Source organism: Haliaeetus albicilla, chromosome 7 (assembly GCF_947461875.1).
Source record: "Haliaeetus albicilla chromosome 7, bHalAlb1.1, whole genome shotgun sequence".
In the NCBI taxonomy this organism is placed as follows: Eukaryota; Metazoa; Chordata; class Aves; order Accipitriformes; family Accipitridae; genus Haliaeetus; species Haliaeetus albicilla.
In genome coordinates, this window is record NC_091489.1 from 15309489 (window position 1) to 15336734 (window position 27246).

The window sequence follows — 27246 nt, forward strand, 5'->3', positions numbered from 1 at the left end:
TTTCTGAGAACAGTAATTTATTTTCACATTTACAAGACAAAAATGAATAATATTTAAAGTAGTATTTACAAATATATACAAATATTAAAAATTTATCTTATGATTTAGAAAAAACAGGCAAAGTATTTTTTAGCAGTATAGCCAAGATACCGTACTTCTTTTTTTTTTTAAATTGGAAAGGGTATCATCTCAGTTCAAGGAAAACCTGCAGTTTCTGAATTAAGAAATGAAGGAAGAGCAACAATTTAAGATCCACATAAGGTAAAGCATCAGAGAAATTTTTCACATTTTAAAATTAAGGCAAAGCCTTGAAAAAAAATATCATAAAATCTGGACTCCCTCATAATTTTATGTTAAAAGGGACTTCACTCACCTCACTGACATCCTTACTATAAATGCTTTTAAAAGACATTTGAACAAGAGTAAACATTTAAATAAAACAGTTTACCCTTCTCCCTTCTGGCATTCAAGAATTGCTAGCATTAAACATGGAAGGCTACTTGCACAGACTTTTTTGTTTTGTTTAATATTATCGTGGGGTGTTTTGAAGACTGGAAGACAATAGACAAATTGTCAGGACAATATTTAAAATGTTATTAGAATCCATATCCAGAATTTTCTTTTAAATTTATAGATTAGTAAGACATTTTTGACTGGATATTTGTGATGACCTCTAGGAATTTCAACATGACCAAATAGTACAGAGGAATAATAAAATTAACCTTTTTTAAAATACAGACTAGCAGAAAGCATTTTCTTCTTTGATTTTCTTTGAGGATAACTTCATACCCTAAAAAAACTTTCGCTGGCACATCTAACAATCTCTGTTGGGATGGATGGATCACAACCGCCGTAGATTCTGTTTGCTTTTCTTAGTCCCAGGAAGCGGCCCTAGCTTAGAGTTGGGTTTCACTGGTTTGCCACTCATACAGTCACTGGAGCTGTGGTACCCGCACATGCACTTTGTGCAAAAGTCAAAGCCACAACTTTCACGACTGCACGTTGCCCTTTGTAGATAGGAGTCATACTTTGCAGGTGAGCCACAGCGATGGCAGACTTTAAGGCTTTCAGTGTTTCTCAAGGTCTTGGCAGCCTGTTGGAGAAAGAGTATGAAGAAAATCATGAGTGGAGGGTAAACACACAGCCCAAACATTTCCTGATGTTATCTAATTGCCACAAAACATAATATAACTTTTCCTACTCTAGAGAGAAAAATTACAAATTTAGCCTAATTCTGGTTGTATCAAATTCTGATGGAGATTGAACAGGAACAATCAGTCTATAACTGCAGGTACTTTGGACTGGAATAGAGGTAATCAATTTAAAAGTCTTTAAATTTTAAATTTAAAGGACAGACTAAATGCAAAACAGTAAGAAAAACAGCCCTCCTGAATCCTCCAAACCTCATCCAAGGATGGTGATTTAGTTAACTTTAATTTCAAAAAAGAAAATAAATCTGAATTCCATTTAAATAATTAACATTTTTGAAAAGTGAGCAATGTGTCCAGAAGTCTCAGCTGTGGGGCACTCAGCTTGAGACACCAAATGGAAGCAATTCCTTCTTCTCTCTGATGAATGCATTTTTGACACAGAACCAGATCCACCATTCAAAATCATTCAGCATTAGAAAATCATAGACCTGTATAACACCTTATATCACTCAATTGTGAAAAGAAAATGTTTTTATAATCTAAATGTGTGTGTGTAGACATACATATATGTTTATAAAGGAAAAAACTTTTAGACTGCTACTTCACTGTACAGTTGAACTTTCAGATTCCTAATGCTATATAGTAGTATTAGAGCAGCTTGACTGTACTTTCCAGTGCAATTATACCTTATTCTCTTCTTGCACAAATTTGCAGAATAAGACTTTTGAGCTTGAGTATAAAAACTTTTTCTACTTAGGAAAAAATCTGTTGTTTATTAAGAATGACTTTCAATAAACTTTTCATAAAGTCTAAGACACTTGCAATGTAGATATGCAGCTATACGTGGAAAAAAAAAGCTTAAGAAAAATAAGAAGGTGAAGAGAAACTTAGGCTGTTGGCAGTTGTTGACAACTCCAGAAATTTGATGCATTACAAATAAGTAGTTAAAAGAAGTATAGAATGAACAGAAGAAATATTCATTTATTTAATTCTTAAGAAATAAGAACTACTTAAAGTCTTTGGCTTTTTTTTTTTCCCTTTTTTTAAAAAAAATTGTTTAAATTTTTTAAATTGTTGAAGCAAAATTGACAGGTTTTGTGGGATTGCTTATCTGGAAAATCTGTGATTCATTATAAGCCTGTGGAAACTAAGATGAAATGACTAAACTTTTTCATGTCTGGTTCAAGCCAAATTTAAGAAAAAAAAATTAAAAAAAAATCTCTAAGCCATTTTGAGGGTACCTAGACACCCGGGGAGCAGGGGGGAACGTAGAGCATCCGAGTGTATCAGTCGTCTCCACTTAGTTTCTGACATTGTCTTAAAATAGGCACAATAAGCAAAATCAAGCTGGAGATACTACTTTCAGAAATATGCTTTACAAGCTGATCATGGGCCAGACAACATGTGAGAAATTAAAGATGAATGGAAATCACCAGTTACCTCAGAAAACTCCATGAGCCTGCTGTGATTCTTGGATGCTTTGGATCTGGTGCCTTTTTTGTTCAAGTTGGTTGGTGGGGTTGCTTTCTGAATAGAAGCTAAAGCCGCTCGGTAGAGAACATACTCCCTTGTTGCAGCATGCTCTGATGCCTTAGTGCCATTCTAATGAAAAGAAAAACAAGAAAATTTGAGAAGAGACTCATCCAGTACCGACTTTTTGTTTAATAGAAGTTAAGAACTTATTTTTGATCCTTCCTCCTGGCTAGAAGATTTCAAATAATAAAGCTTCATACCAAGTAGTATGCTACTAATTTTACCTTAGCTTTCTCAGTCACTACTGTTACAAATGTGTAGAACAGACCCCTAGTTCAGACCATCAAAAGCAACCACCTCCTATTTTGTAATGCAACTTACTTTCTTATTAACACATAATTTAGGCAGAGTATGTAACCTAGTCACCACAATGTTTTAAACCACAAAGTTTTTTTTCTAATTCTTTACGGTGAAGAGGGATGCTTGTAGTTTTCTTTCTGAGAAGCAAATTCCTCCCACCAATTTTCTAAGTTTGAGGTTCAGGTTAAAAAAAAAAGCATACAATGGCAGGGAGGAAATCAAACTTTATGGGATGAACGTTCAGTGGCATCTAACTGTTTAATCTCAAGAGGCTAGCACCGTAAAATACTACATAAAATTCAGACTTGTTGACTACCTTATTCTGTGGTAGATCCTAAGCCTTGTTTCATTGCCTCTCCATCTCTCAAGGAAGAAAAACACACTTAGTGTTTTAAGAGTCCTGCCTTGGCAGAGTGCAATGCTACTGTGGTTGGATCTCGTATTTTTTATTTCATAGGACAAAGAGGCATTAGGAATAGGTTGCAGTGCAAAAAGCTTTTCAGTTTTCTGTATCCAGCACGTTGCACTTCAGAGACTGTTGCTAGAAAGTATAAGCAGAGAACGCGAGTTGCACACTCAGCTGAATGGTTTCTCTCAGTGTGTCTCCCTTCTGGATCAGTGGGGATGCCGAAGTAAGCAAGCCTCTGCTGAGAGCCTCTAGCGCTTGCCCAGCTGGCAGTGCTGGAACTGACCCTCCCCTTCCTGCCTTCCTCTGTAACACAGGACATGTGGAAGCTCTTAAGAACATCTGCATCACTCCTTGGGTAACCTTCTCAGTCAGCCTTCCTTGGCCTCCAAAGGCAGTGAAGTGACTAGCAACCCTTGAGACAGGGCATCCTAACAGGACAAACTCAGACACTCCAGTGACAATGCTTTCAATCTAAGAAGCTCTTCTGCAACGTCTCAAGGCTGAGAGGAATCCTGAAATAGCAGAAAGACACTGCTGGTTTAGCCTTGAAATATATAACAAGTGCGGAAACTTACAGAAACGTTTTTCACTGCTTTACTATACATTTGGAAAATCCATTTATCTTCCTGCAGAATCTTCTGCCATGTTGTGCTGACTTTGGCAAAACTGTAATGACAATACAAACATATCAGTTACCTCCTAGGAAAGGGAAAAACTTTTTAGCCCCATATCTAAGACATTCTTAAGCCATCTGATTAGGTTGTTTACTTTCCCAATGAAATACAATGAGATCAATATACTTACTTTATTAAATCCATCTCACCGAGATGCCTTAAAATGTTGGCTAATATATGCTTCAGGTTCTTTTGGAAGAGTTCAGCAAGAATGTCTATTCTATCTAATCCCATTTTCTTTCCAATCAGGTTACAAAGTTCAAGCTTTCCCCTAAAAACAATTCTGTCTAGTGCAGCCCAAGACTTGAGATTTCTTTTACCACTTTTTTTCAAAGTTGAACAAATCATTTCTTCATAATGGATTACTGGCAACAAAGTCTTCTTTGAGAACTGTGCTTGGTTTTGGCTCTTCATGAGACAATGCTTTGGTGTACCACAGAGATTCCCAGCCAAAGGTATACTGTCCTCATGTTCTATTGCGTCAGTGTATTGATTACTTAACATAGAGGAATAACCACTGTCCTCACTAAATTTACTGTTTTCCAGTGCCTCCATTTCATAGATACCTTCCTCAAGTCTCTGAGTTACGTGTTTGTTTTCTTTGTTATGTACAGGTCTTCCTTCATCTTCAAGATCTAGACTTCTAGTGGCCACATGGTATGAGTCACTAAGTAGTATTTTCTGATGCTCTTCAGCACAGCTTTTACAAAAGCCTTCCTCATAATTCAAGGGGCAGGATTCTTCCAGTCTTGTCTTCTCCATAGCAGATTTCAGTGGTGCAAACCCAGTGTGAAGAGACGTACGGTCAAAATCACATTTCATTTTGAAAGAGCGGTTAAGGTTTGATTTCATTATTTTGTTTGTATCCTGGAAAAAACAACAAAGACAGTATTGCAACACATATCACAAATTCTTTTCCTTATAAAGAACCGATCATGTCTCCTTTCTGCATTATGAATTTTAAGCTTACCTAACTCACCCTCTAGTGTCCAAACCACAGACAACTAGTGGAACTAAGGATTTGAACAGCCACACATTAAATCTAAGTAAGGTCTTCTCAAAATTAGAGCTTTATGCTGCATACAACTGGGGCGAGAAAACTGACTGGGTGACTTACTTTGTCACCATTCCACCAGTACAGATTACTTTTAAGCACACCAATGTCTCCGCTTCCTGCCCTGAACACAGCAATATACTCAGGACACTTGCGGTCCCTGCAAGGGACACCAGTGGCAGAGGGTCCGTGAGTGACAGCAAGACCGTCCAGGGGTATAGCCAGGCCAGAGCAGCCTGAAGTTTGCATCTAAGGCCAGAGGCAATGCTGCTGATGCAGCCAGGTATCTGGCATTTTTAAAAGGGGAGGGGGCTGGGTGGCACACGAAAAGCTTGAGTGCTCACATACATGTGTAAATTACAATGGAAATCAGCGCCCCTCGCACAATGGTCAAAGTGAAATAAAGGTTACTTACAAGCGCGATTTTAAGAGGGTGGGGAGTCGATAGCTACTATAGGGAAATTGAGCTTTTCTTGCCCTGTTTCTTTCCCCTCCCCCCCCGAAGTGTGGTGCTATCGATATTAACCATTGCGGGGGGATGGGCGAGGGCTGAAGGAAGCCATCTCTGTCGTGTTAAATCTAAGGGGAAAACGATTTCCAACATGCTTTGCAATCCGCAGGAAAAATAAGCTCCCCCATTTGAGCAGGTATTTTAAGGGATTTATGCACTTCCAGCAGTTTTGGAAAAAAGGATTAGAAAAACGCGTTTCGTGAACGTTTCAGAGAAAAAGTCCCTTCTTCGTACCTACGTGCGGTGGAAGAAAGGAGCAAATACGCCGATGGCTTTGTACAGTGAGAGTTGGGGGCGAGATGCAAGCCCTGGCTAAGCCTCCTCCCCTTCCCCCCTCGCTTGCGCGCCGCCAGCGAGCAGAAGAGCTTTCGGACCGAAACCCTGCGGAACTGGGAAATGCCGCCGTCGTCCGCGCCCCCTCCCCCCCTCCCCGTGTTTGGGGGCGCCAGGGCCGGCCCCGACCCCCCCGGCGGAGCGGGCTCCGCCGCGGGCCCCCGCCGCGCTGTCAGGCTGCTCCCGCCCAGCGCTCAAGATGGCCCGGGGGGGCGGCAGGTAGACCGGCTGCCGGCCCTGCCGAGCCCCGCGGCCGCGGGAACGGCAACCTGCGCTTTTGGGGGGGTGGGGGGGGTCTCCGCTTTCCCCCGCCTCAGAGGATTCCCCCTAAAATGATGGCGGCGGGGCGGGCAGGACCGCGCCGGGGGGATGCCCCCCTCCGGCGGCGTGGCCCGGCGGGCGGGAGACAGCAGGCGCCTGCCCGCCCGCCCGCCGCTGCCCGCCGGCGGGAGCTGCGCTCCCCACCCCGGCTGGGGCCGGGGCCGGGACCGGGACCGGGACCGGGGCCCGGCCCCGGCCCCGCTAGTACGCGGCGGAGCAGAGCGGGGAGCCCCACACGCAGCTCGGTGGCGGGACCGGGCGCTCGGCGGCCGCCCATGCGCCGCCGTCCCGTCCCGCCGGCGGAGTAGCCGCGGGGCGAGGCTAGGGAAGGGCGGCGGGTCCCGGGACCCCGTCCCGGGTCCGCCCGCCGCCCCTCGCAGCACCGCCAGCACCCCCGGTCCCGCCACCACGTACGCCGGCAGCCCCCCGCCGTCCCGGCCATGCAGCCCTCACCGCGGACTGCTCGCTGCCCCGAACCGGCCCTGCCGCGGAGCCCCGCTGCCCCGGCCCGGCCCTGCCCTGCCACAGAGCCCCCCGCCCCGCCGCCGCCCGCCCGCGCTCACCTGCAGGGCTGCGCCGCCGCGGCCGCGGGCAGTGAGTGCGCGGACGCCCTCGCCGGGTACTTTTAAAAACTTTGAATTTGGTATCCAAAACGGCGCCGACCAATCGGCGGCGGCCGGCGGGGCGACGCGGCCAATAGGGAGGCGGGCAGAAGGCGGGGGCCAATCCGGGGAGCCGCGGGCGGAACCGCCCCGGCTCGCATTTTTCCCTCCTCGGCCGGCAACGAGGGAGGTGAGTGGTGCAGAGGCGGCGCGCGCGCGCGCTCGGGGCGGGGCGGGGCGGGGCGGGGCCGGGGGGCGGAGCGCGGGAGACAGGGCTCGGGCAGCGGCGGGGCCGCCCGCGCCTCCCGCCCGGCCCGGCGCGTCCCGCCCGGCCGTCCCTTCCTCCGGCACCCGAAGGGTCTCGGGGCCCTTTCCTAAGAGAACGACCGACTTCTGCGGCACGGGGGCGTGACACCGCTCTAGGCCCTGCCTGGCGCCCGACTACACCTGCCTTTGCTTTTATAAATGGACGCGGCTGGGATCTTCCCGTCATCCTCGCACGCTCCGAGGGCACACTCCAAGTGTGCAAAGCTCCTCTACCGGGGAAGGACTTAACTAAGTCTGGCAGTGGGTCCTACATCTGCCTTCCTCCCCGCGGAACAATTGTGTTTATTTTAAAGCGTGATCAACGTTATGAGTACCGGCAGAGTGAGGAGGAGGGCTACGGGGAGCTACGCAGACTGGATGCTAGCGCGGGGATCCCACTACTGCTGAAAACGCGGTCTTCTCACAGCTCAGGGAGGTTGTGTTTGTAGTGAGACAACAGACCTTGCATTAAAATGAACGTGGAGCAAGAAAGGGACTTCAGGTCTTTAGGCAGTAAAGCTTGCCATGACAGGCCAAGGAGGTACCCCTCAGGATAGTGAGGTCCACCCCATACGATGCCGTCAGATGCCAGTTTTGGGGTACCTCTGCCAGCCTCCTGCCAGAACCACAAGATATCTGGCTGTTCTTACACTGCCCAGAGGCTAGCTGCTTGCAAGGCAACAACAGAGCTGGCGTCTGTTCAGGAGCCAGCCAGGAACAGGGTGGCTGCGAGCCAGGCAGGATCTGGCTAGCCAGGCCACCAGCTGCACCATCAGGGAAGGTCTAGGGTGACAAAGACCTGAATGCTTATACAGGTTTCATGCAGGAGCCCACTGCTTACACCTGGCTGATGGCCCTTATTTGTTTGGAGGAACATGAAGCTGGAGAGAAGGAATCGCAAACTCCATCCACCACTTAGTGTAAGATAGCCTGGCTTTAAGTGAAGTCAGGATGACTGTCACAAATGCTCTGTAGTCTTCTGTTCACAGTACTGATCTGGCAGGAATCAAGACTTCACTCCTAGTTTCTGCTCTAATCAGTATCTAATTATTTTACACACAAAATGCATCAATGTTTATTTTTACTTTCTTACGTGCCAGCTGGGAGTTGTAAATCTGCTACTTAATCTAGACCTAGGTCTCACACTTACCAACAGGAAATATGTACGCCTCACCTTATGCACACAGGCACTCCTACATCTGAAGTTAATGTATGCATCTTTAATTAAAATACTTGGAACTTAATCATAATTACCATGCAATATTTCCCAGAAAACAAAGCTGATAAAGGTATTAAATGAGTTTATGCATTGGTTCAAACTGCAGTCTCAAATGTAAAAAAAGAAGATTGTAAACTGATAATAATAATTTGATTTTTATATAGGATGTTTAAATAATGCATTTCTATAAGCTATCTGTAGCAAATTTACTTTGTTCCTATTCTAATTTCTTCTACTAATTTTAATTAGAAGTCTGAAAGTAAACACCCCTATATTCAGGGTAACGTTTTTCCTTAGGTTCCAATTTCTTATTTACTGGTATTTATATTTCGAATACATTCTGTGTGTGTATACACACATGCATAGGTACAATGCACGATGGGATAACGTGGCATGGAAACCGCAGCTTTTGTATTGCTAGATGTATTTAGGATTGTAAAATGTAGTCTAAAATAAAGGTTAAAAGTCTTCTTTGCCCACAGATATAAACATGTGCACATGTATCAGTAGATTAGAAAGGCAAAGTTTTACTTTGCTTTCACAGATCAAATGTTTTAATATGCTATTAAATAACTAGACAAAAATAGTAAGATGCCATCCATCCCATGTAACATTTAGGAAATCAATAAACTGGAGAGTCAATTAAAAAAAAAGGAGAAACTGAACTGAAGCCAAATGGAGACTGAAATATCAGTCAAACAATATTGTAATGATTCTTTTCACTTTTGACTCAAGAACAGAAACATCCTCTTCAAAAACAATTCACATAGCTTGTCACTTGGCTTCCACAGCTTTTTTTTTTTTTTTTGGAACAAGGGATATTCCTAAACAATTTTTTGTGTTTATTAATAAGGGACACAAGGCCATGAAAACATGAAGGAGATACACTTTGACTCCCTCTCCCATGCGACTTGTGATTAACAAATATGCAGATTAGTAGTGGGGTCATTTATTTATCACCTTCTGCCAATCACTCAAACAAAACAGGATTTTTTTGTTCTCTCAAGTAAGCTATCTGACACTGTACTATGTTTAAACTATTGTTTAAATGAAAAATGGAACTAGAAATAGCTCATTTTTTAATGCGTACCTTTCGAGAGTGGAGTATCAGTAGCTTCTCAGTGGAGAAAGTTAAAAACTGCAGTTACTCCTGGCCCAGTCAAATTTACTTTTTAAGTGGACTGCTGCAGCAATAATGTCTCATATGAAGGTAATAAAGTCTTCTACTTGGCAAGTAAGAAAACTGTTTATCAGTCATGAGGAAACAAGTTGTGGTGTCTTTCATGATCTGAAAAGCAGTTGCATTTTCCAGGTGGTGCTCCAAGAAATTCCTTTGCAGACAAATGTCTACATCTGTTGTAATGGGCTGACAAAGAGCAATGTTCAGGATAGATTCTTTTTTTCATTTTCTGAAATAATTTCCATTAAAGATTCATAATCAGCATATTCTCTCAGAGTTTGTATCATGTCATCTAGCATTTCTTCCCCTAGCATGAAACACTCAATACGATGCACTGATCTGCTTATCCTGTGGTCAGTAATCCGGTCCTGCGGAAAGTTGTATGTTCTGATCTTCTCCGATCTTCCTTTAGTCCCAATCTATCAAACAAGAAGAATCAGTTTATCATCATCATCTTTTTATACAAAGGATGAAATATTGATTAAGACTCTAAAGCAAAAGCTTTCTCTTCCTCCCATGATTATCCAAAATTTGTTATAGTTACATACTACTTAGACCAGTTCAGTAGTTGCAATAATTGTTCTCAAATATGTAAAAGAACAATTTTACTGCACCTTTTTCTTGGTTCTTCACGCTGTAATCCAGTTTGTTTCACTAGATCTTTAGAATTTACCTACTTCTGAAATTTTGATTAATATGTGACATTTATTGCTGAAATAGAATGTAATTTTTTTGCCTCGTATAAGTCCTTCCTGGGCTCCTGTTCCTCTATACTTTCATTTACTATTTGCAGTTCAACACAGGAGTTACCCTAAGAACATATGCTTGTACAGAGTTACATCTTTACTAAGTGAAACTTACTTGAATTTTTCGAACACTGTTTCTCTTTTTGGTTTCTTCTTCCAGTTTGGCCTTGTATAGTTTAGCACATAGCATTTGCATAGCCTTCTCTTTGTTTCTAATTTGAGATCTTTCTTGCTGACATTCAGACATGATGCCTGCCAAAAATATCACGAAATTTAACACTTAACAGTAACACATACTAAAAGGGTTTTGCAGTTTCTAGAAGATTATTATTATGTTACAATAAGCTGTTTCTTTCTTCAATACATATTTTGAACTGGGATTGTAAAAGTCCAGGCTTATTAATGTCTAATGATAAATCTGGGGGGAGAAGTGCAGGCTGAGTTGTATAGGTGCTTTAAGACATAAGACAAGAAATTTAATTCAATATGCTGGACAACAAGTAGAATGTGAAATAAAAGATACATAATGTGATCTGACTCACCGAAGACACCTTTAATACCTGTAATTTTCAGCCACAGTTCCAGGAAATTTAGGATTTAATGAGCAGTAAAATACACAAGATAGTGAGTATCTAGAATACGATCAGAATATACAAAAGTGGGCACTATTTTCTTAAAAAAAAAAGGTGTGGTTTCTCCCCCCAAAACATACAATTCAATTCAAGATGAGAAGTCAACAGCCTAAGAAAGGAATAGGGATTTAAGTAACCCTGGTAAGATTACAGTATGCTTTTATAAGAGTACATAGTATTACTTTATGAAAGGCTTGTTTACAAACAACTTTTTGGATCGCAGTGAAGGTTTACAAAAACAGTTAGGATGAGAGAAATAGAAGTAACAGGACAATTGTAAAGGAAGAGAGATAAAGAGGAATGAAGGAGGGAAAGGTGGAATAAGAAAAAGTCAGGAGATAAGTTGAGATATAAAACCCCCTAGGAACCATCTCTAGTGCATAACCACAAAAAAATTTGCAATACAGTTTAAGATTTCTATAACAAACAGTAATAACTGCCTTTAGCAAAAACTAAGATCACTTTCTGGTTTTAGTTTGGAGGTTTTTTTTCCAAATACGCAGCAATCCAAAATTTTTTGAACCTGGAGTATCTTTTCATCACCATACCTTGAACAGAATTCTATTCTCTCCACTGTTCACTTTCTGCTTTACTGAAGTGATGCAACAAATGCAGAATGGATTAATGTCTTCAATAAATATGAAGAAATGGGTGGCAAAAATCTGGATACATGAAGATAAAGAGCACTCGGGATTACCCAGAGGCTGTAAAGCCTGACTAATGTTTGTGGTAGAGAAGAGGAAAAGTTAAAAAGCAATGAAAGTCAAGGCAGCTGTTGCGGATTGCTCAAAGGGAAGTAAAAAGCTTAGGAATGGCAATAAAAAAAAAAGATACGATAGCTAAAATCAGGTAGCATTTGAGGGTGTATCTTAACACTCCTATGTTTCCTAACATAAGCCCTGGGGATGGGCCTCCTAATTATGTCTGTAAACTATGGGAAAGGAGCCAGCAGATAAATGGAAGCTGGCATCCTGAGTAGACTCTGCAATTAAAAGCAACATTTTAATATGGAAATAGAGCAATCTCTCTTTTGGAGACTAGTCAAGAAAAAGCAAATCATCACGTTTTAACCTACTCTGCTTTTCAGTTTCTCTTCCATTATTTGAAAGCTTAAATATAACTTTTTCACAGAAACTGATCTGGATACTTGTCGTGGTTTAACGCCGGCCAGCAACCAAGCCCCACGCAGCCGCTCACTCACCTCCCTCACAGTGGGATGGGGAAGAGAATCAGGAGGGTAAAAGTGAGGAAACTCGCGGGTTGACGTAAAGACAGTTTAAAGACAGGTAAAGCAAGAGCCACACATGCAAGCAAAGCAAACCAAGGAATTCATTCCCCCCTTCCCATGGGCAGGCAGGTGTTCAGCCATCTCCAGGACAGCAGGGCGCCATCACGCATAACGGGTACTTGGGAAGACAGACACCGTAACTCCAAACATCCCTCCCTTCCTTCTTCTTCCCCCAGCTTTTATTGCAGAGTGCAACATCGTATGGTCTGGAATATCCCTTGGGTCAGTTGGGTCAGCTGTCCCGGCTGTGTCCCCTCCCAATTCCTTGTGCCCCCCCCAGCCTGCTCGCTGGTGGGGTGGGGTGAGGAGCAGAAAAGCCCTTGGCGCTGTGCAAGCACCGTTCAACAGTAACTAAAACATCCCTGTGTTATCAACACTGTTTTCAGCACAAGTCCAAAACACAGCCCCATACCAGCTACTATGAATAAAATTAACTCTAGCCCAGACAAAAACAGCACAACACTTTTGGAGTGTCATGCGTCATGGCAAAATGGACAGCTTACCCACTGAAGCCAGTAGTCTTCACTATTACAAATTGGAGTGGGCACAAGATGGTGCATTTAGAGTACTATAAACACACATGAAAACTATACGAAAATCTACTGTTGTCCAGGATTGACAATAAAACCATTGTTTCAAAAGAAATTCTGACAGCAGTTTTGCGATATAGAACTTGTACTAGCGAAAAAATGAAGCACCTGTTGGAATATGAATTATCCGTACAGCACTGTCTGTGGTATTGACGTGCTGGCCTCCAGCTCCACTAGCTCGCTTTGTTTCTATCCGTAGATCTTTTGGATTAATTTGCAGCCTCATCTGTCATGGGAGACAGGAAAAAAAAAAAGAAAAAAGAAAAGAACACATTTATGTTGTTTCTTTCCAGACAGATAGAAAATAAACCAAGTATGCATATTTGACAAGGCACATTCAGGCAAGATCAAACTTTTTAAAGTTTATGAGTGGTAGCTTGCATCACTTATAACATATTAAAAAATCCTGTAGCCAGAATGGAATGCGACATGATGGAAGCCAGGAAATCAGACAAATAGTAGCTTAAGGCATAACCATCCCTCAGCACTAATCTTCCCCCTCTTCCGAAAGCTCTGCACCCCCTCCCAACAGAGTTAACCAATATTTGAACTTGACCAGATGGTTTTTAGATAAAATGGAACAGATTCCCTTTGCCAGCTCTGGAATGTAACTATAGTCTCTGGGAGGAAGGAGCGAGACAACTTGGGGTGAGAATACGAATAAGTAACATCTTTGACAATTTGCTAAGTCAACATGAAACAAAGATCAAAACAGAGCTTTAATTCTTAGCCAGTTGTTTTTAACCAAGCAAATATGGCGAGAATGAATAATCACCTGTACTTTGGAAGGGGAAAGTGAGGACACGACAAAAATGGGGAAGAGAAGGTGCTAAAACAAACCTCTATGAGCTCTGCAAGCTAATTCAGTCTTTTGTTACTTTGTAACAAATGTAAAGTTTTACACAAAACAGGCAAGACACAGTCACAGAGAATTTTCAAATTACAGTGAAGTAGACAGCCAGTGACTCTCTTGAGATAGGATTATAAGGAAATCCAGAAATTCTTTACTTCACCCCCCTGGACAAAAATAAAAAATAAACAAACAAAACAAACAAACATGACTTAGTTTAAAACTAAAGTTAAAAAAAATAATTAAGAGAGAACAAGAGAGACAGAAAACACTTGGGTATCAGCAAAACGGCACGTAAAAACGTTGCTCATGGTAAAGTGTGTTATGCTAAAAGACAAATATTACCTCAGTGGGTTGGGGTAATATTGCAACAGTCATTGTGCTGGTGTGAATGCGTCCTTGTTTTTCTGTCTTTGGCACCCGTTGAACACGATGCACTCCTCCTTCAAATTTCATGTACTTGTAAGCCTCAAGACCTGCTATACTGGCAACTGCATGTCTTAGGCCACCTTAAATACAGAAGAAAAACAGTTCTAAAGCGGTAAGAAAAACTGTTGGTACTATCCTGTTATATTTCAAACACTGTATTTAGACATCATTGTCATTTGTCTCTTAAAATTGTGAATTTACTATTTAAATACCTAGGCAGAATTATACTGAAAATGCAAGAAAACTCTTAAAAACAAAGCCAGACATACACTCACACACTATCTCAAGTAAAGGACTGTCAAATTCTTTTTTATAGAGTCCAATTTAATTTTTTTATACACATAAAAAGATTGTCCATGAACCATGTACATACATGTACACACACACACAATCATAAACCACAGCAGAACTCTAACATCAGTAGTAAGTTTACAAAAAGATCAAATTTTGAAAGCCACCTTCAGAAACTACATCAATATTTTTATTGGCAGTTCAGAACTTTATCATTCAATGGGAAAAACCCCAACTCTTTAACTAAAGGATGAGTATTATTAATATTCTTTATCCATTCTCCTCTGTGCATCCTACTCGTGTCTCATCTTTGCTCTTTCATTTCATTTTAATCTTTTGCTCCCTTGGAGCAAGCAGAACTCCAACTCCTGCCCCTCTTACCAATATATCCAGCAAAACACTCGACAGCAATGTACTAAAAACTAGCATTGAACAGCTTGGAACTTGGAAGTAAAGCCCAACACAATCATGGTTTCGTGACAGAAAGAGTTTGTTGCAATACTAGTTTATGGCATTCTTGCTCTTCCCTGTTTGCTAGTGTGAAAACCCTTCAGTTGTGCCAGTATAACTGTTTGTAGGATCAGAGAAGTGATGGCACTATAAATGAATGTAATTTTTCACCCATTTTGGCTTTTAATCCAGCTCAGTTCCCAGATCCCATTTTCAGCACAGTGGATAGTGTGCCAAGGGAATGATTAGAGGAGATAGGCAGCCTTGAAAGAGTATTGACTTTGAAGTCTTGCAACATGAAACCACAGCCAACAAAAAGAGGCGGCACATACTTCTCAGAAATACTGTTTTGGGCTGTCTCTAGACCAAGGAAATAAACTATAGGGACAAGATAGCACCTTTTTAAAAAAGGAAAATGAAGACAACATAGAATCTGAAAATGCCCTGCAGAGCAGGAAAATATCATCAGTCAGAACATAGGCCAGGTTTTTCACCTCCACGGAGAAGGTTTACAAATGTTTTTATTCTACAGAAATTTAAGATTCCCTCAGAACTTTAGCAAAACATAATTCCTTTTACAGTCACGTTTGTGGAAAATAGCCTAAACTGCCTCTTCCTTTCTCTTTCATCTCATTTTTGTCCTTCTGACTTTTAAAATTTTTCTCCTACTTGTACAAATCTGTACCACTTTCATTCAAAGGCACTGTTCAACATACCTAGTGCTCCACTGATTTAATTTATAGCCATTATCTACTATCCAATTCTGTAAGATAAATCCATCATGTTTAGAATAAATCTGACCATAAAATATGCAGTTTAACAAATAAGAATATCTGTCAAAATCTTCAGTTTAGATCAGTAAGTTTCATTCTAACAGGTAGCGTGAAATCTTTCTACTGCTACGCAAATGCTATTCAAATGAACAAAAGATTTCTTCTTTACTCTAAAAGAATCTTATATAACCTGAAATAATTAATGTAGTTGAGTTATAAAACTTACTTACTCTTTTACATATAAAAGCAAGTGCTAAAAAAAATCATAAGCAACTTCTGCACATGAGGAAGAAGCCAGGCAATGTCAGGAGTAAAAATAATGCGAATGTCCACAAGGCTACAGCCCTACTGACAAGTATTAATTATGTGATAAGCAGTTCATTGCAAAAGCTAATGCTCTGTCTTTTCTCCCTCACTTCTCCTGGCATTAATATATGTACCACAGGTACAGTCTGTCTATTTGAGCTGCAGCCACAACTGTGACACGTTCAGGAGAGTTTAAGTTTGTAGTGATAACAGCGTGCCTGTGGCACTGCAGTGCTTAGCACAAGATGACCAAGAAACTGGTTCAAAAGACAGGTATTTAGGTCATACTGTTTCAAATCAACTATTACCAACATAGGTTTCATGTGAAATGCAGCCAAATCCAATGAAATTTCAACAAACCCTTTACCCTGGCAGACGTGTTGTAGGCCTGTCTAATATAGTTAGCTCTTACTAACTATATGCTTGCCCCTTTCAATTAAAATGTCCCTCTCTACCCTGAAGAATTATGTGCATGGAACAAGGGTATGAGTCTTCACTCATTTTTTATGTGGCATCTTATACCCAGACTGAAAGTCCCATATCTGTGTGTCTGCCTGCCACTACAGGGTGAGAGGCAGTGGATAAATAATGACGTGCGGGTCTGTGCTTTAACGTGCGCGCTAAATCTTGAACATGCTATTTTTGCACAGTGGCGTCCCTTGGGGTAGGTCAATAAAGTCAGTTAAGAGTGGACCAAAACCACTTCTTAACTGCAGCTTTGTTTAACATTCACCTTGTTCACACATGCTCACATTAAGATTTCAGCCAAATTCTGGGGCTCTCTGAAATGAGGGAGTTTGACATTTTAATATAGGACTTGCTTTTGCTCATGCAGTCCATAAAAATGGAGTGTGAATGGGATGCAACAGCCTAGCGTCACCAGCAAGCATCCTTAACTCCATTCTTACCCAGCACGGCCCAGACACTTTGAACCTGAGGGATCAAACATGCCTTTCAGTGGCAATGCCATCTGTAGTGCCCCACCTCCCAATTTATTTCTAGCTCCTCAGTTTTGATAATATGCAGGCACGCAAGTAGGATCAGAAAATACACTGCAAGAGGTTTACATAGGCTAGGGCTGCCTTTACTTTTCTCTAAATTTACATCCTACCTTCCTAAACATTCATTTCAGTGCACAGGCAAGCCCTCAGCAAGACAAAAAGAGTGTAAATAAATATATATCCATTTAAACACTAACAGTTTCAAAGAGAAAATACAGCTAGATATATATTAGGTTAACGTATTACTTCAATTTCCGATTTAAGGCATTAAAGAGAATGCCTCTGAGGGTGTGGGCTCCTTGTCCAAGGACTGAGCTTTCACCAAAAGGGCAGTCAAGCACAACTCCCTTTCTCTTCCAATCATAGGACTGCAAGTTGAGTCAGACCTGACTTAAAACTATCCAACAACAGAGAGCTTTTAAGCCAAATGAGTGGATTGATCCAATTAGCACTGTGGCCTCAAAACTGGTAGAGCTGAGAGAAAGAACATACGGCTAGCAGCTGGCTGGAAGGTGGGACAGCCCTTGTTCAAGCTGACTGTGAAATTGTACTCTGAAGGTAAAGTATGTGACTGCTGGAGTTTACCCCGTCTAAGTCTTGCCTCAATGGGAAGGGCAACTCTCCTCTCCTCCTAGTATATGAAATAAAGAAGACCCAGACCCTTCCCCCATTCTCTTTACACCCATCTAACCTAGATCATGTTTATTCCATTTACTTAATAAAAAGAAAAAAAAAAAAGTTAATAGATTACTGTCAGCTTTGATGGCTGAACTGGCTTAGCTCCTGGCAGAGTGTTTGCCTAGTCATGAATGGGGATAAATATGACTTTCCCCTTTCAGCAACAAGCTGCACTGTAGCATGAAGTTTCTTCTTGTCCCTACTTTCATTTGAACTGTGCAAACAGTTTACTTGACAAATTATTTCTTGACCATAGAAAAAAGTTTATTAATAGTGAGGAATCTAGATAATAGACAATACTGAATTCAAGTGTGATTAAATTAAAAAAATATTTATTAATTGAATCAACAGCAGCCACTCTAGAAAAAGATTCTCATACTGTGAAAACCTGAGTTCATGTTCATCAACTTGAAATAAGTCACCTGCTAAGAACTCTAAAGTTATTCAAACATTTTACAGATACAATACTTTAAAATCAAATTCTATAAAGATTCCAAGAACCCAGAAGTGTAAGTGAAATCCATAGTAAGTTAAATTATACCTGCATATCTAAAAGGTGAAGACATGGTCTTCCCTTTTTTGAAGTGTGAATACTGACAACAAATCAAGCCTGTACCTAGATTTTCAAGTTCCCAGTTTGTGATGTCCAACTATTTCTTCCATGGAGTCCAATTTTTGAACCGGCTTTTAATCCCTCAATATGTAACAGTAAATCAAAAACTGTACTTATGCAAGAAGGGTCTTAGGGCACAGAAAGACCCTCATTAGAAGGGGAAAGTAGCTCACTGACATAAGAAACTCAATTAGGAGAGTTGTGGATATTTATTTTTTGTGAATTTCTACATGGTTGAAACAGAAAGGGTTCAAGATACTTGAAAATATCATTGAGTCCAAAATATGGCATAAGTAAACAGAAGTAGTATTAGAAGATGCTTCACATTTCTCAAAGCTTGATAAAAATCTCTCTGCAATTATATTAAGTGTTGACTGAAAAAATATTAGAGTTTTTCTGACAGATTGCATATCCTAACATCCTAGCTTTTCTCATTTCTTCTTCAAAGTTTCACTAAAAAAGAAAAAAAAACACCTATGAAAGTATGAATACAGGTAAAGTTTCACAACCAATCTGAGCTAAAAGCAGTAAGCTGCACGAGCATCCATCTACTGATCCATACATATATAATGATATATACATTACCTCCACAGCAATACGTAAGCAAGCAAAACATGCTAGCTTTACTCACAAAGCCATGGATAACAGTAAGCCTGCAGATCTGTTAACACAGACAGACTTAGCAAATCTAGCCTGCTGAGAAATGTGTCTAGCAGTCTGCCAATCAAAACCCGAAATCCCTGCCACTGGTTGGGCATGTTTTGGATTGCAGTTTCACAGTTGGCTTAAGTTGACTGAACCTGTTGCTGCTGGAAGGAAGTCCTGGTTTTCTCACTGCCACCACCAGTAGCCACACACTTCTGCCCCCACCACACCCATGAGCATTTCTCCTCTTCTCTGGTGCTGGATTACCTGAAAACTAATCGGGTGGGGGGGTTGTGCTATTTTTCGTTTGGATTGACTTGGTGATGAGACTCTGCAAAGACACATAATCACAAGCGCCAATGCAAAGAAATCAGCAGCAACACAGAGACAGCAGCCTGATCTTTGTGAAACAACTTTACACACTAACTAGGTTTAGCTTAAGTTAACTAACATGTGCCACTGCCTCAGTTTGTTGTGTAAACCTACCCATCCCCAGTTCCATGAGATGCAGTGAACCAACTTCACAGCTCACCATCACCAGAAGATCCAGTTTTTCCACCTCCTTGCATTCAGCCCCACATTGCTGCTTCTCTTATGGGAGCTCTAAGGCTCACGTGAACTGACTTAACACATTAACTAGGCAAAAAACTATCCCAGTCATAAAAAGCAGTCTTTGCCAGTTTAAGTGAAAGGACATCAAAACAGACAAGAAAAAAAAAAGTAAAAAGGTAGGACTGCTCAGACAGACAGAGCAAGGAAGAGGGGAGAAAGGAGAAACATCTCCTTTTACTGGCATCAAGTTGTTAAACTGATTACCTATGAAATTTTAGTTGAAGACTTTCATAAATAATTAGATCTCTTATCTTTCCTCTCAAAGTCTCAACAATTCCCCCACTTTGCTCATACACTAGCTGTTACAGATGAGCTGTATCCAAACATCCCACTTCCTTATGTAAATCCTCTGACGACATTATTTCAGATAAATTCAAGATGTTTTAGATTAAACCTCAAGAATAATTTTAATTATACTGATCCCTCTGCCAAGGGTTCCATAATAATAAACCTGCCACCAAATTTATCTATAAACACTAGAAACATTAAGTAACTAAGTAACATAGAAACATAGAATGGTTTGGGTTGGAAGGGACCTTTAAAAATCATCTAATCCAAACCCCCTGCCATGGGCAAGGACATTTTTCACTAGATCAGGTTGCTCAAAGCCCCATCCAGCCTGTTTTTCAACACTTCCAATGATGGGGCATCCACAACTTCTCTGGGCAACCTGTTCCAGTGCCTCACCACCTACATTGTAAAAAACTTCTTCCTTATATCTAATCTAAATCTACTCTCATACAGTCTAAAATTGTTGCTCCTTGTTCTGGCAGTAGAGGCCTTGGTAAAAAAATCAAAGCATTCATTTTCACACAAGACTAATATGAAAAGAACTATTATTCTTTCAATAATGTTAAATTATTACAGGATTGTCTCCACTATTTCAGACTGCGGGTTTTGCAGACTGCAAAAGTATTGCACTGGAGCCCTGGCTGCAGAAAACACAAGAAAAATAAACTCAATAGCCAACATTTTCAAATTAAACACTGACTAGGACGCTCAGGGTACAGTTTCATAGGGAGCCAAGTCAATGCAACAGCTTCCTGCCACAGGAAGCCCAGGTCTCCTTCCTTTCTTTCCTGTGCCACCACCACCACCTCAGCACCAGTGCTAATACCTTTCCGCAAAGACTCAGCTAGATAACCAAGTAAAAACTGATCAAGGGGTTTTTTTGCTGAGTTAGCTCTCTTTCAGGTTAACAAGTTGCACCAGCTCACACAGGGTACTGTAAGTACTGGAGCTGATGTCAGGTGAGTTACAGGAGCATGGATGGAGGACTCCAGTCCCAGCCTTCAGTAGAACAGCATAACTTAAGTAGAACAGCATAGCCAAATAAAAAGTATATGTAGTATGTATTTATAAAAAAATAAAACTAAACCAACATATCTGCATCACTTTCTGAATTTTCTTCTGCCAAGTACTTAGTTTCATTTCTACTTTTTGAAACTACCAAAAGACAAGTTTTATCTTGTAGCACTTTAGTATTTTAATAGTACTTCTGAAGTGGAATTTCATTCTCAAATACAGAAGCTGAGGAGAATTGTACTCAGGCATTCAAACAATTCTCTGCTTCTAAAATTAAGTTAGTGCAAATTAGCTTCCTGTAGTCAGGAAATTCAAATATCATATGAATGAGTGTTTCGACTTAAATTAAAAAGTTACGAAGATTAAGTATTTTCATTACTGACCTATTTCACTGGGAAAGTATTCTAATATTTCAAATTTCCACTTTTTATAGGCAGCATATCGTTGATACATATCAAATATTTCCGAGGTGAACAGCATGGCTTCCTGCCCTCCAACTCCAGCAGTTACTTCCATGACAAGATCACTCTTGTCTGTTTCTTCCGAAGGAATCAAAAGCAACACTATCTGTGAATACAAAAACACCCAGCTAAGACTTCCCTCTGACACTCTTCTCCACAACTGAGTTAGTACAAAATGCCAGACAAGTCTGTAATCGATTTAGGCTGCGTTCTCCTGCACTAACTCCTCGGCTTCCCAGAGGACGGGCTTCTCACGCCTCTTGCAGTGAAGCAGCAGCAGCCAGGAGGAGGTGGGGGGGATGCTGCACTGCAGGAAGGCTCCTCGTGTCTGTTCACAGCCGCAGGAGCTACGAAGGTCTCTCTCTCAAGACCTACGAAACTTCACGGAAGTTTTCACCCATCGGGAGCACTGCGATGTTTGGCCACCACGGGATATACGCCAGTTCTTGCAAGACAACCGAGCATCTCCTTTCCCATCAGATTCCCTTTTAACCCAGTCTCAACTGCAGAGCTAAGAAGGTATGGATGTTCAGGAGGACAGTCCTTCAACAACAACTCAGCTGTATTACTCATTTATTTATTTAAAAAGGGAGAGCCAGCCTTATATTGGTCTGTAGAAGAAAGATACACTAGAACCAAGAAACTATCACAGTTGTGCAGGCTGGATCAAAACTCTGGATGATTTGCAAATGCTTTTCCATCATCTTCCTTCACTAGCATTAGGTGATGTTTCTTTGCACAGACTTCTTCTTTTGGCAAAATCGTAAGTATTTACAAAAATATTTATAAAGTAACTGTTGTATTGTTGTTGAAAGAATAAAGAATGTGACAATATCAGCTTCTACTTCACCAGTAACATTAAGAATATGTAACAGTTTGTTTATGTAAAGGTCATTATTTTTATGTTAAATAACATAGATACTATGTAGAACCTGTATAAGGTAGCAGTTTAAAGTAGTTACATAGTATTAAACTATTTTTTTTCAACACCACTAATGTGTGTGATACTATACAAGTTTAATGTTTCTAACAGATAAAAAAATGGACTTCCATAAAGGTATACCCAGACAAGACAAAGATGTATTGATTCAAACAATTTCAGATACAAGTAGACACGCACTTACAGGCTGTCTCTCTATCGTCTGCATTTTTCATTTTCTTTAGATAACAGATGCTAGTTGAGGAATATAACTGCCAGGGAGGGGAGGAGGAGAAGAGTTTATCGTATACATCTTATTTTGATGAGAAGACAAGCTGGCTTTGTTAATTTAAAAATGGCAAGGAAATAGAGGCTTTTAAAGGGAATCTAACCTGGTGTTTCAGTTCAGCTATCTCTTCTTCACAGGAGGCGATTTCCCTTTCTGCAAGCTTCTGGAAATCTTCACTCTCATCTGGAATATTTGAGTATGGTTAATCCTCAGACTTATATCAGTGCCACTCTCAGAAAACATTCTGAAAAATAACCATGTGAAGAACTTTAAAAAAAGAAAAAAAAAAGCCTACCACACAACCCCCCCCCAACACACTAAACCTGTCAGGAAATGAGATTAATAGTATGATCTGTAACAAAGATACACAGTACATACTGAGTGTTTTCTGATATTGTTCAGGTATGAGATACAGGAAAATCTGAAATGCAGCAAGTTCCACTTAAATGTAAAAAAACCCCAACCCAACCAAAAAAACAACAGTTGCAGTGCTGGTGGTCTGACAGTGGCACAGGTTGCCCAGAGAGGTTGTGGAGTCTCCATCCTTGAAGATACTCAAACCCCAACTGGACACATCCCTGAGTGACCTGCTGTGGGTGACCCTGCCTGAGCAGGGGGCTGGACTGGACCATCTCCAGAGGTCCCTTCCCACCTCAGCCATTCTGTGATTGTAAGAAATTACTTTCTTTATTTCAATGTCATGGGAACATCAAGGAGTTAAAGAGCACAGCAGCCCCGCAACTGACACTCTTCATTAAAAGGACTACTACCCCTATCGTTGTATGCAAAATTTGAAGATGGTAGTAGTAATTTCAAGTATTTTACCTCTGTCAATTTATTCCAGAACAGCTGCGAAACTTCTAACACATCACTAAAAACAAAGATACTTGACTGAACAACACTAATGCTTTACAATCAAGACCTGTTTTTCTGTACTACAGTTTTGATATGTTAAAACGTTTCTTTTTTTTCTGGTCAATATCAAACTTCACACACACCCATAAAAGTGTCTCTGATCTGCACTGATTCAGCTCACTTGCCCAGAAGAAAAAAATATTACCCCAAAAAGGAGCAAATGGTACACACAATGAAAAAGAGGGAACTGGGGCAGATGTTGGGACACATAACTGCACAGTCAGCAGCAAGAGAAGAAAAAGAAAGATGCTAAGACTTTTTTTTTTCTGTGTACAGCAAGCTTTTAAATGTGTTCAGCTAAGATGGGAGGTGCACTCTTACAATAAAGCCACACCTTTTCAGCACTGTAACTGCATTTAGTCACTAGCACAATTTTAAATTCAACTTTTTGACTTTACAATTTAGGTTTAATATTGGTGACTTAAACCCCCCTCCAATCACTTCTGTGAGAAGGAAATTAAAAAGATAACCATGCGTAACTTGGTTTAAACAACAAGCAAGCTTTACCTACAGCTGGCTAAGAGTATGCACGGTTGACTACCTGACTAACCGTAACTCTTGACACATGTAAATTGATCATCTGCAACTATCTACATTTCTGTACAATAACTACTGACTGACTGGGGGCTAGTCATTAAGACCAACAGAAGGAAGGATAAGAATTAAGGAATTACAAATCTAATAGAGTCAAACCAGCTATTGATAATGCAATTAAGAAATAATCTAACAATTAATAGCAGTTCTGTACTTTAAGATGCAAATGTATAATAGACTCTAAAATCAGTTTAAAATAATATATACAAATATTTTTAAGGATGAACTACAGAAGTGCTCAAAGTTACTGACTAAGGCCTTCTGATCACTTCACTTTGCTTAAGTTCTAAGCCTAGTTTTGATGACACTGGCTTCTTCAGCAGGTTCTGAAAGGAGAAAAAAATCTTCCATTCCATTTCATTTGATTAGTTTCGATCAATGATTAGTTTGTTCAAAGGAACCATTGCTCCTTTTTCAATCTGAAGTGGGAGAGAATGAATAGGAAAAAAACCACGACCATTTGCTTTTAGACAGTGTTTGCTACCTCCATTAGTCAGAATAAGTAACTATAGTTAACACTTTTAATTACCAGTATTTAGCAAAGTAGTAAGTATTAAATGATCTAGGGAACATTTCATGATCTAGTGAATGTTTACTGATCTTAAAGCACTCATTTTCTGCATTTTGGTTTCTAACTGCTATCAAAATGAAGTTTGATTCAGGGTAAAAAAACATTCCCTATTTGGCAAGACTAAAAGTGTGCAGGTACTAACACAATCCAAAGTTAAAGCACAGCGTGGATGCTGCACAAACAGATGCTAAGTTCTATGACTTGACAGGCTGAGAGAGTTGGGGTTGTTCAGCCTGGAGAAGAGAAGGCTCCGGGGAGACCTTACAGCAGCCTTCCAGTACCTAAAGGGGGCCTACAAAAGGGCTGGAGAGGGACTTTTTACAAGGGTGTGTAGTGATAGGACAAGGGGTGATGGCTTTAAACTGAAAGAGGGTAGATTTAGATTAGGTGTAAGGAAAGAGTCCTTCACTGTGAGGGTGGTGAGGTGGTGGAACAGGCTGCCCAGAGAGGCTGTGGATGCCCCCTCCCTGGAAGTGTTCAAGGCCAGGCTGGATGGGGCTTTGAGCAACCTGGTCTAGTGGGAGGTGTCCCTGCCCACGGCAGGGGGGTTGGAACTAGGCGATATTTAAGGCACCTTCCAACCCAAACCATTCAATGACTCCATGACTACTGAAGCGGATGCAGGCAGGTAGCCTGGTCTGCCTTGACAGCAAGAAAAAAAGCCACCAAAACCAGAATCAGAAGCCTTCTATCCCTGGTTAATTACCTTTATTTTATACAAAATAGATACCACCATGCCCCTGTTCCTTCCAGTACCAGCGGCTCCTACTCTCAGCCCCCAGGCCCGAGGACGGGCCTTTCCCGCCCGGCCCCGCCCCGCCCCGCCGCCACTCACGTGTACCCCGACCTCCGCCCCGGACCTCCCCAGCTGACACCCTGCGGACCCTCCCGCGTGTCACCGCTCTCCCGCCACCGGGGCGCGCCCCCGCCCTCGGCACGTGCCGCGCCTCCCGCCCCCGCAAGCCCCCGCCCGCCCCCTTGGGGCGCTCCCCCAATCGCGCCGGCATATGCAAAGCAGGCAGCCCCGCCCCCTCCCCTCCCAGCGCGCCGGGGGGCGCCGCGGCGGCCCGCCCCCGCCGCGCCGCGCCCCGCCCCGCACCTTGCCGCGCCAGCTCCCGCGTGTCGCGCAGCTCCCGCTCCTTCTCGCGCAGCCGCTGGACCCGCGCCGCCAGCGCCGGCGCCGCCTCGCCCCCGCTCTGCGCTCGCGCCTCCAGCAGGCGGCGCACGGAGGGGGCGGCGAACAGCTCGTCTAAGCCGGGCCGGGCGCTCAGTCCGCGGCGCGGCTGCAGCGGGCGCGTCCCCGCCGCGCCGCCCCCGACCGGCGCTGCTCGGAGGCTCCGAGGCGGCGGCGCGGCGGCCCGGCAGCCTCGCGCCGCGCGGAGAGCGCGCGAGAGCAGCCGCATGGCCGGCTGGGGCGGCAGCTCGCGCGCCCTTCCTTCGCCAGCCCTGCCCGCGCCGGAGAGACCCGAACGCCCTTCCGGCAGCCGCCGGAGAGCCTCGGCGCGGACTTCGGGCGCGGTCGGAAGTTATCGGGGCTCCGCGGGCGGAAACGGACGAAGGGGTTCGGCTGCTTTCGGTTCGAGGGGCCGTGCCCTGTGGTGGGCGCGCTCTGATTGGCCAGCGCTGGCGGGGCGGGCCAAGGGGGTGGGGCCCGGCGGTAACGGGGCTCCGCCTCGCGTCCCCGGGCCCTGCGGCTGCCCGTGGGCCTGGGGGGGCCGCTGTGGGCACGGGAGGTGGCGTTTGGGTGGGGCTTTTTTATTCGTTCTCACCAAAAAAAATAAAATAAAAAGCCCCCGAGCCCCAAAAGGGCTCCTGGGGTAAGAGCCCGCGGGGGTGCCGCGGTGTTCAGTGGGGCGGTTTAGTGTCCTCCGACCTGCAAGGCTGCGTACCTGGAAGGGGAGGCGGAAGGTCTCAGCTGGGGCTTTGGGTGTCCAGGCTACTCCTACAGGTCTGGTCCTCTCACTCCAGAGGAAATTTTCAGAATTAAAATACCCGGGGGAGGAGGAGGAAGCTGCAAATACTTGCAGAAGGATACCGCCACAGTAAAAGCAGGTGCAAAATTAAGCATTTAGAGGAAAAGCATTGTCAGAAGAAGAAAAAAGGGCAGTTGAAAGAGCTTTTATGTCAGAGATCAGTAGCGAGACGAAGGACTACCGGCTTACAAAGTACGGCTCTGAGCACGGTGTCTTACGTCAAAGTTCTAAAGTGGAAGGCAGTGAGAGTGCGGTCAGTAGCGAGGGCGGTGGGGTGGGCCCTGTGCGAATACCTCACCCGTCCCCTCTGGCGTGCAGGCAGGGTGGCGCAGTAACCGTGTTTTAGATAACACCGTTAATGAGATTCTTGGCTAAACTCAAAAACAGTTTGAAGAATATACTTTATTATAAAAATGTGCAACTGTCCGTAAAGCTTTATTAGGCAGTACTTTATATTACAGTCATTGGAGGAGTCAAAGTCGGGTCTTTGCTCTTCTTCCGTCCTTGTTCCTGTGTTAACAGAACTAAGTGATAATGCTTTACAACTAATTACACTGGTGGAATAACAATAACTTCCATGTGATACATTAGTAAATTGTCATTTTCATGAATGTAATATCAAAAGCAAGAGTAATGCTTGCACACCTAAGTAGTTTCGGTAGTCAGAAGTGAAAACTTGGAAGTTTTGTTCCATTCTAGAAGTCCAAAGGCAATACGGTCAA

The 27246-nt window shown here is 42.5% G+C and overlaps 2 protein-coding genes across 3 annotated transcripts; both read right to left on the bottom strand.

The window, feature by feature from the left end:
- Positions 1-9634, bottom strand: FBXO5 (F-box protein 5). 2 transcript variants are annotated; one of them, XM_069787044.1, is made up of 5 exons: positions 9504-9634; positions 4198-4934; positions 3969-4059; positions 2592-2753; positions 1-1093 (listed from the first exon to the last, which is right to left on the bottom strand). In XM_069787044.1, the coding sequence occupies exons 2-5, from the start codon at positions 4917-4919 to the stop codon at positions 842-844; spliced, it is 1227 nt and encodes a 408-aa protein (XP_069643145.1). In that variant the 5' UTR covers positions 4920-4934; positions 9504-9634; the 3' UTR covers positions 1-841. The 2 variants fall into 2 exon arrangements, with proteins under 2 accessions (XP_069643145.1, XP_069643146.1); XM_069787045.1 differs by lacking the exon at positions 9504-9634 and adding an exon at positions 6850-6991.
- Positions 8395-26102, bottom strand: MTRF1L (mitochondrial translation release factor 1 like). Its single transcript, XM_069787046.1, has 7 exons — positions 25651-26102; positions 22575-22654; positions 21186-21369; positions 14045-14208; positions 12958-13075; positions 10455-10591; positions 8395-10012 (listed from the first exon to the last, which is right to left on the bottom strand). Exons 1-7 carry the CDS (start codon positions 25952-25954, stop codon positions 9797-9799), a joined length of 1203 nt encoding a protein of 400 aa, XP_069643147.1. The 5' UTR covers positions 25955-26102; the 3' UTR covers positions 8395-9796.
- Positions 26103-27246: the final 1144 nt, after the last annotated feature.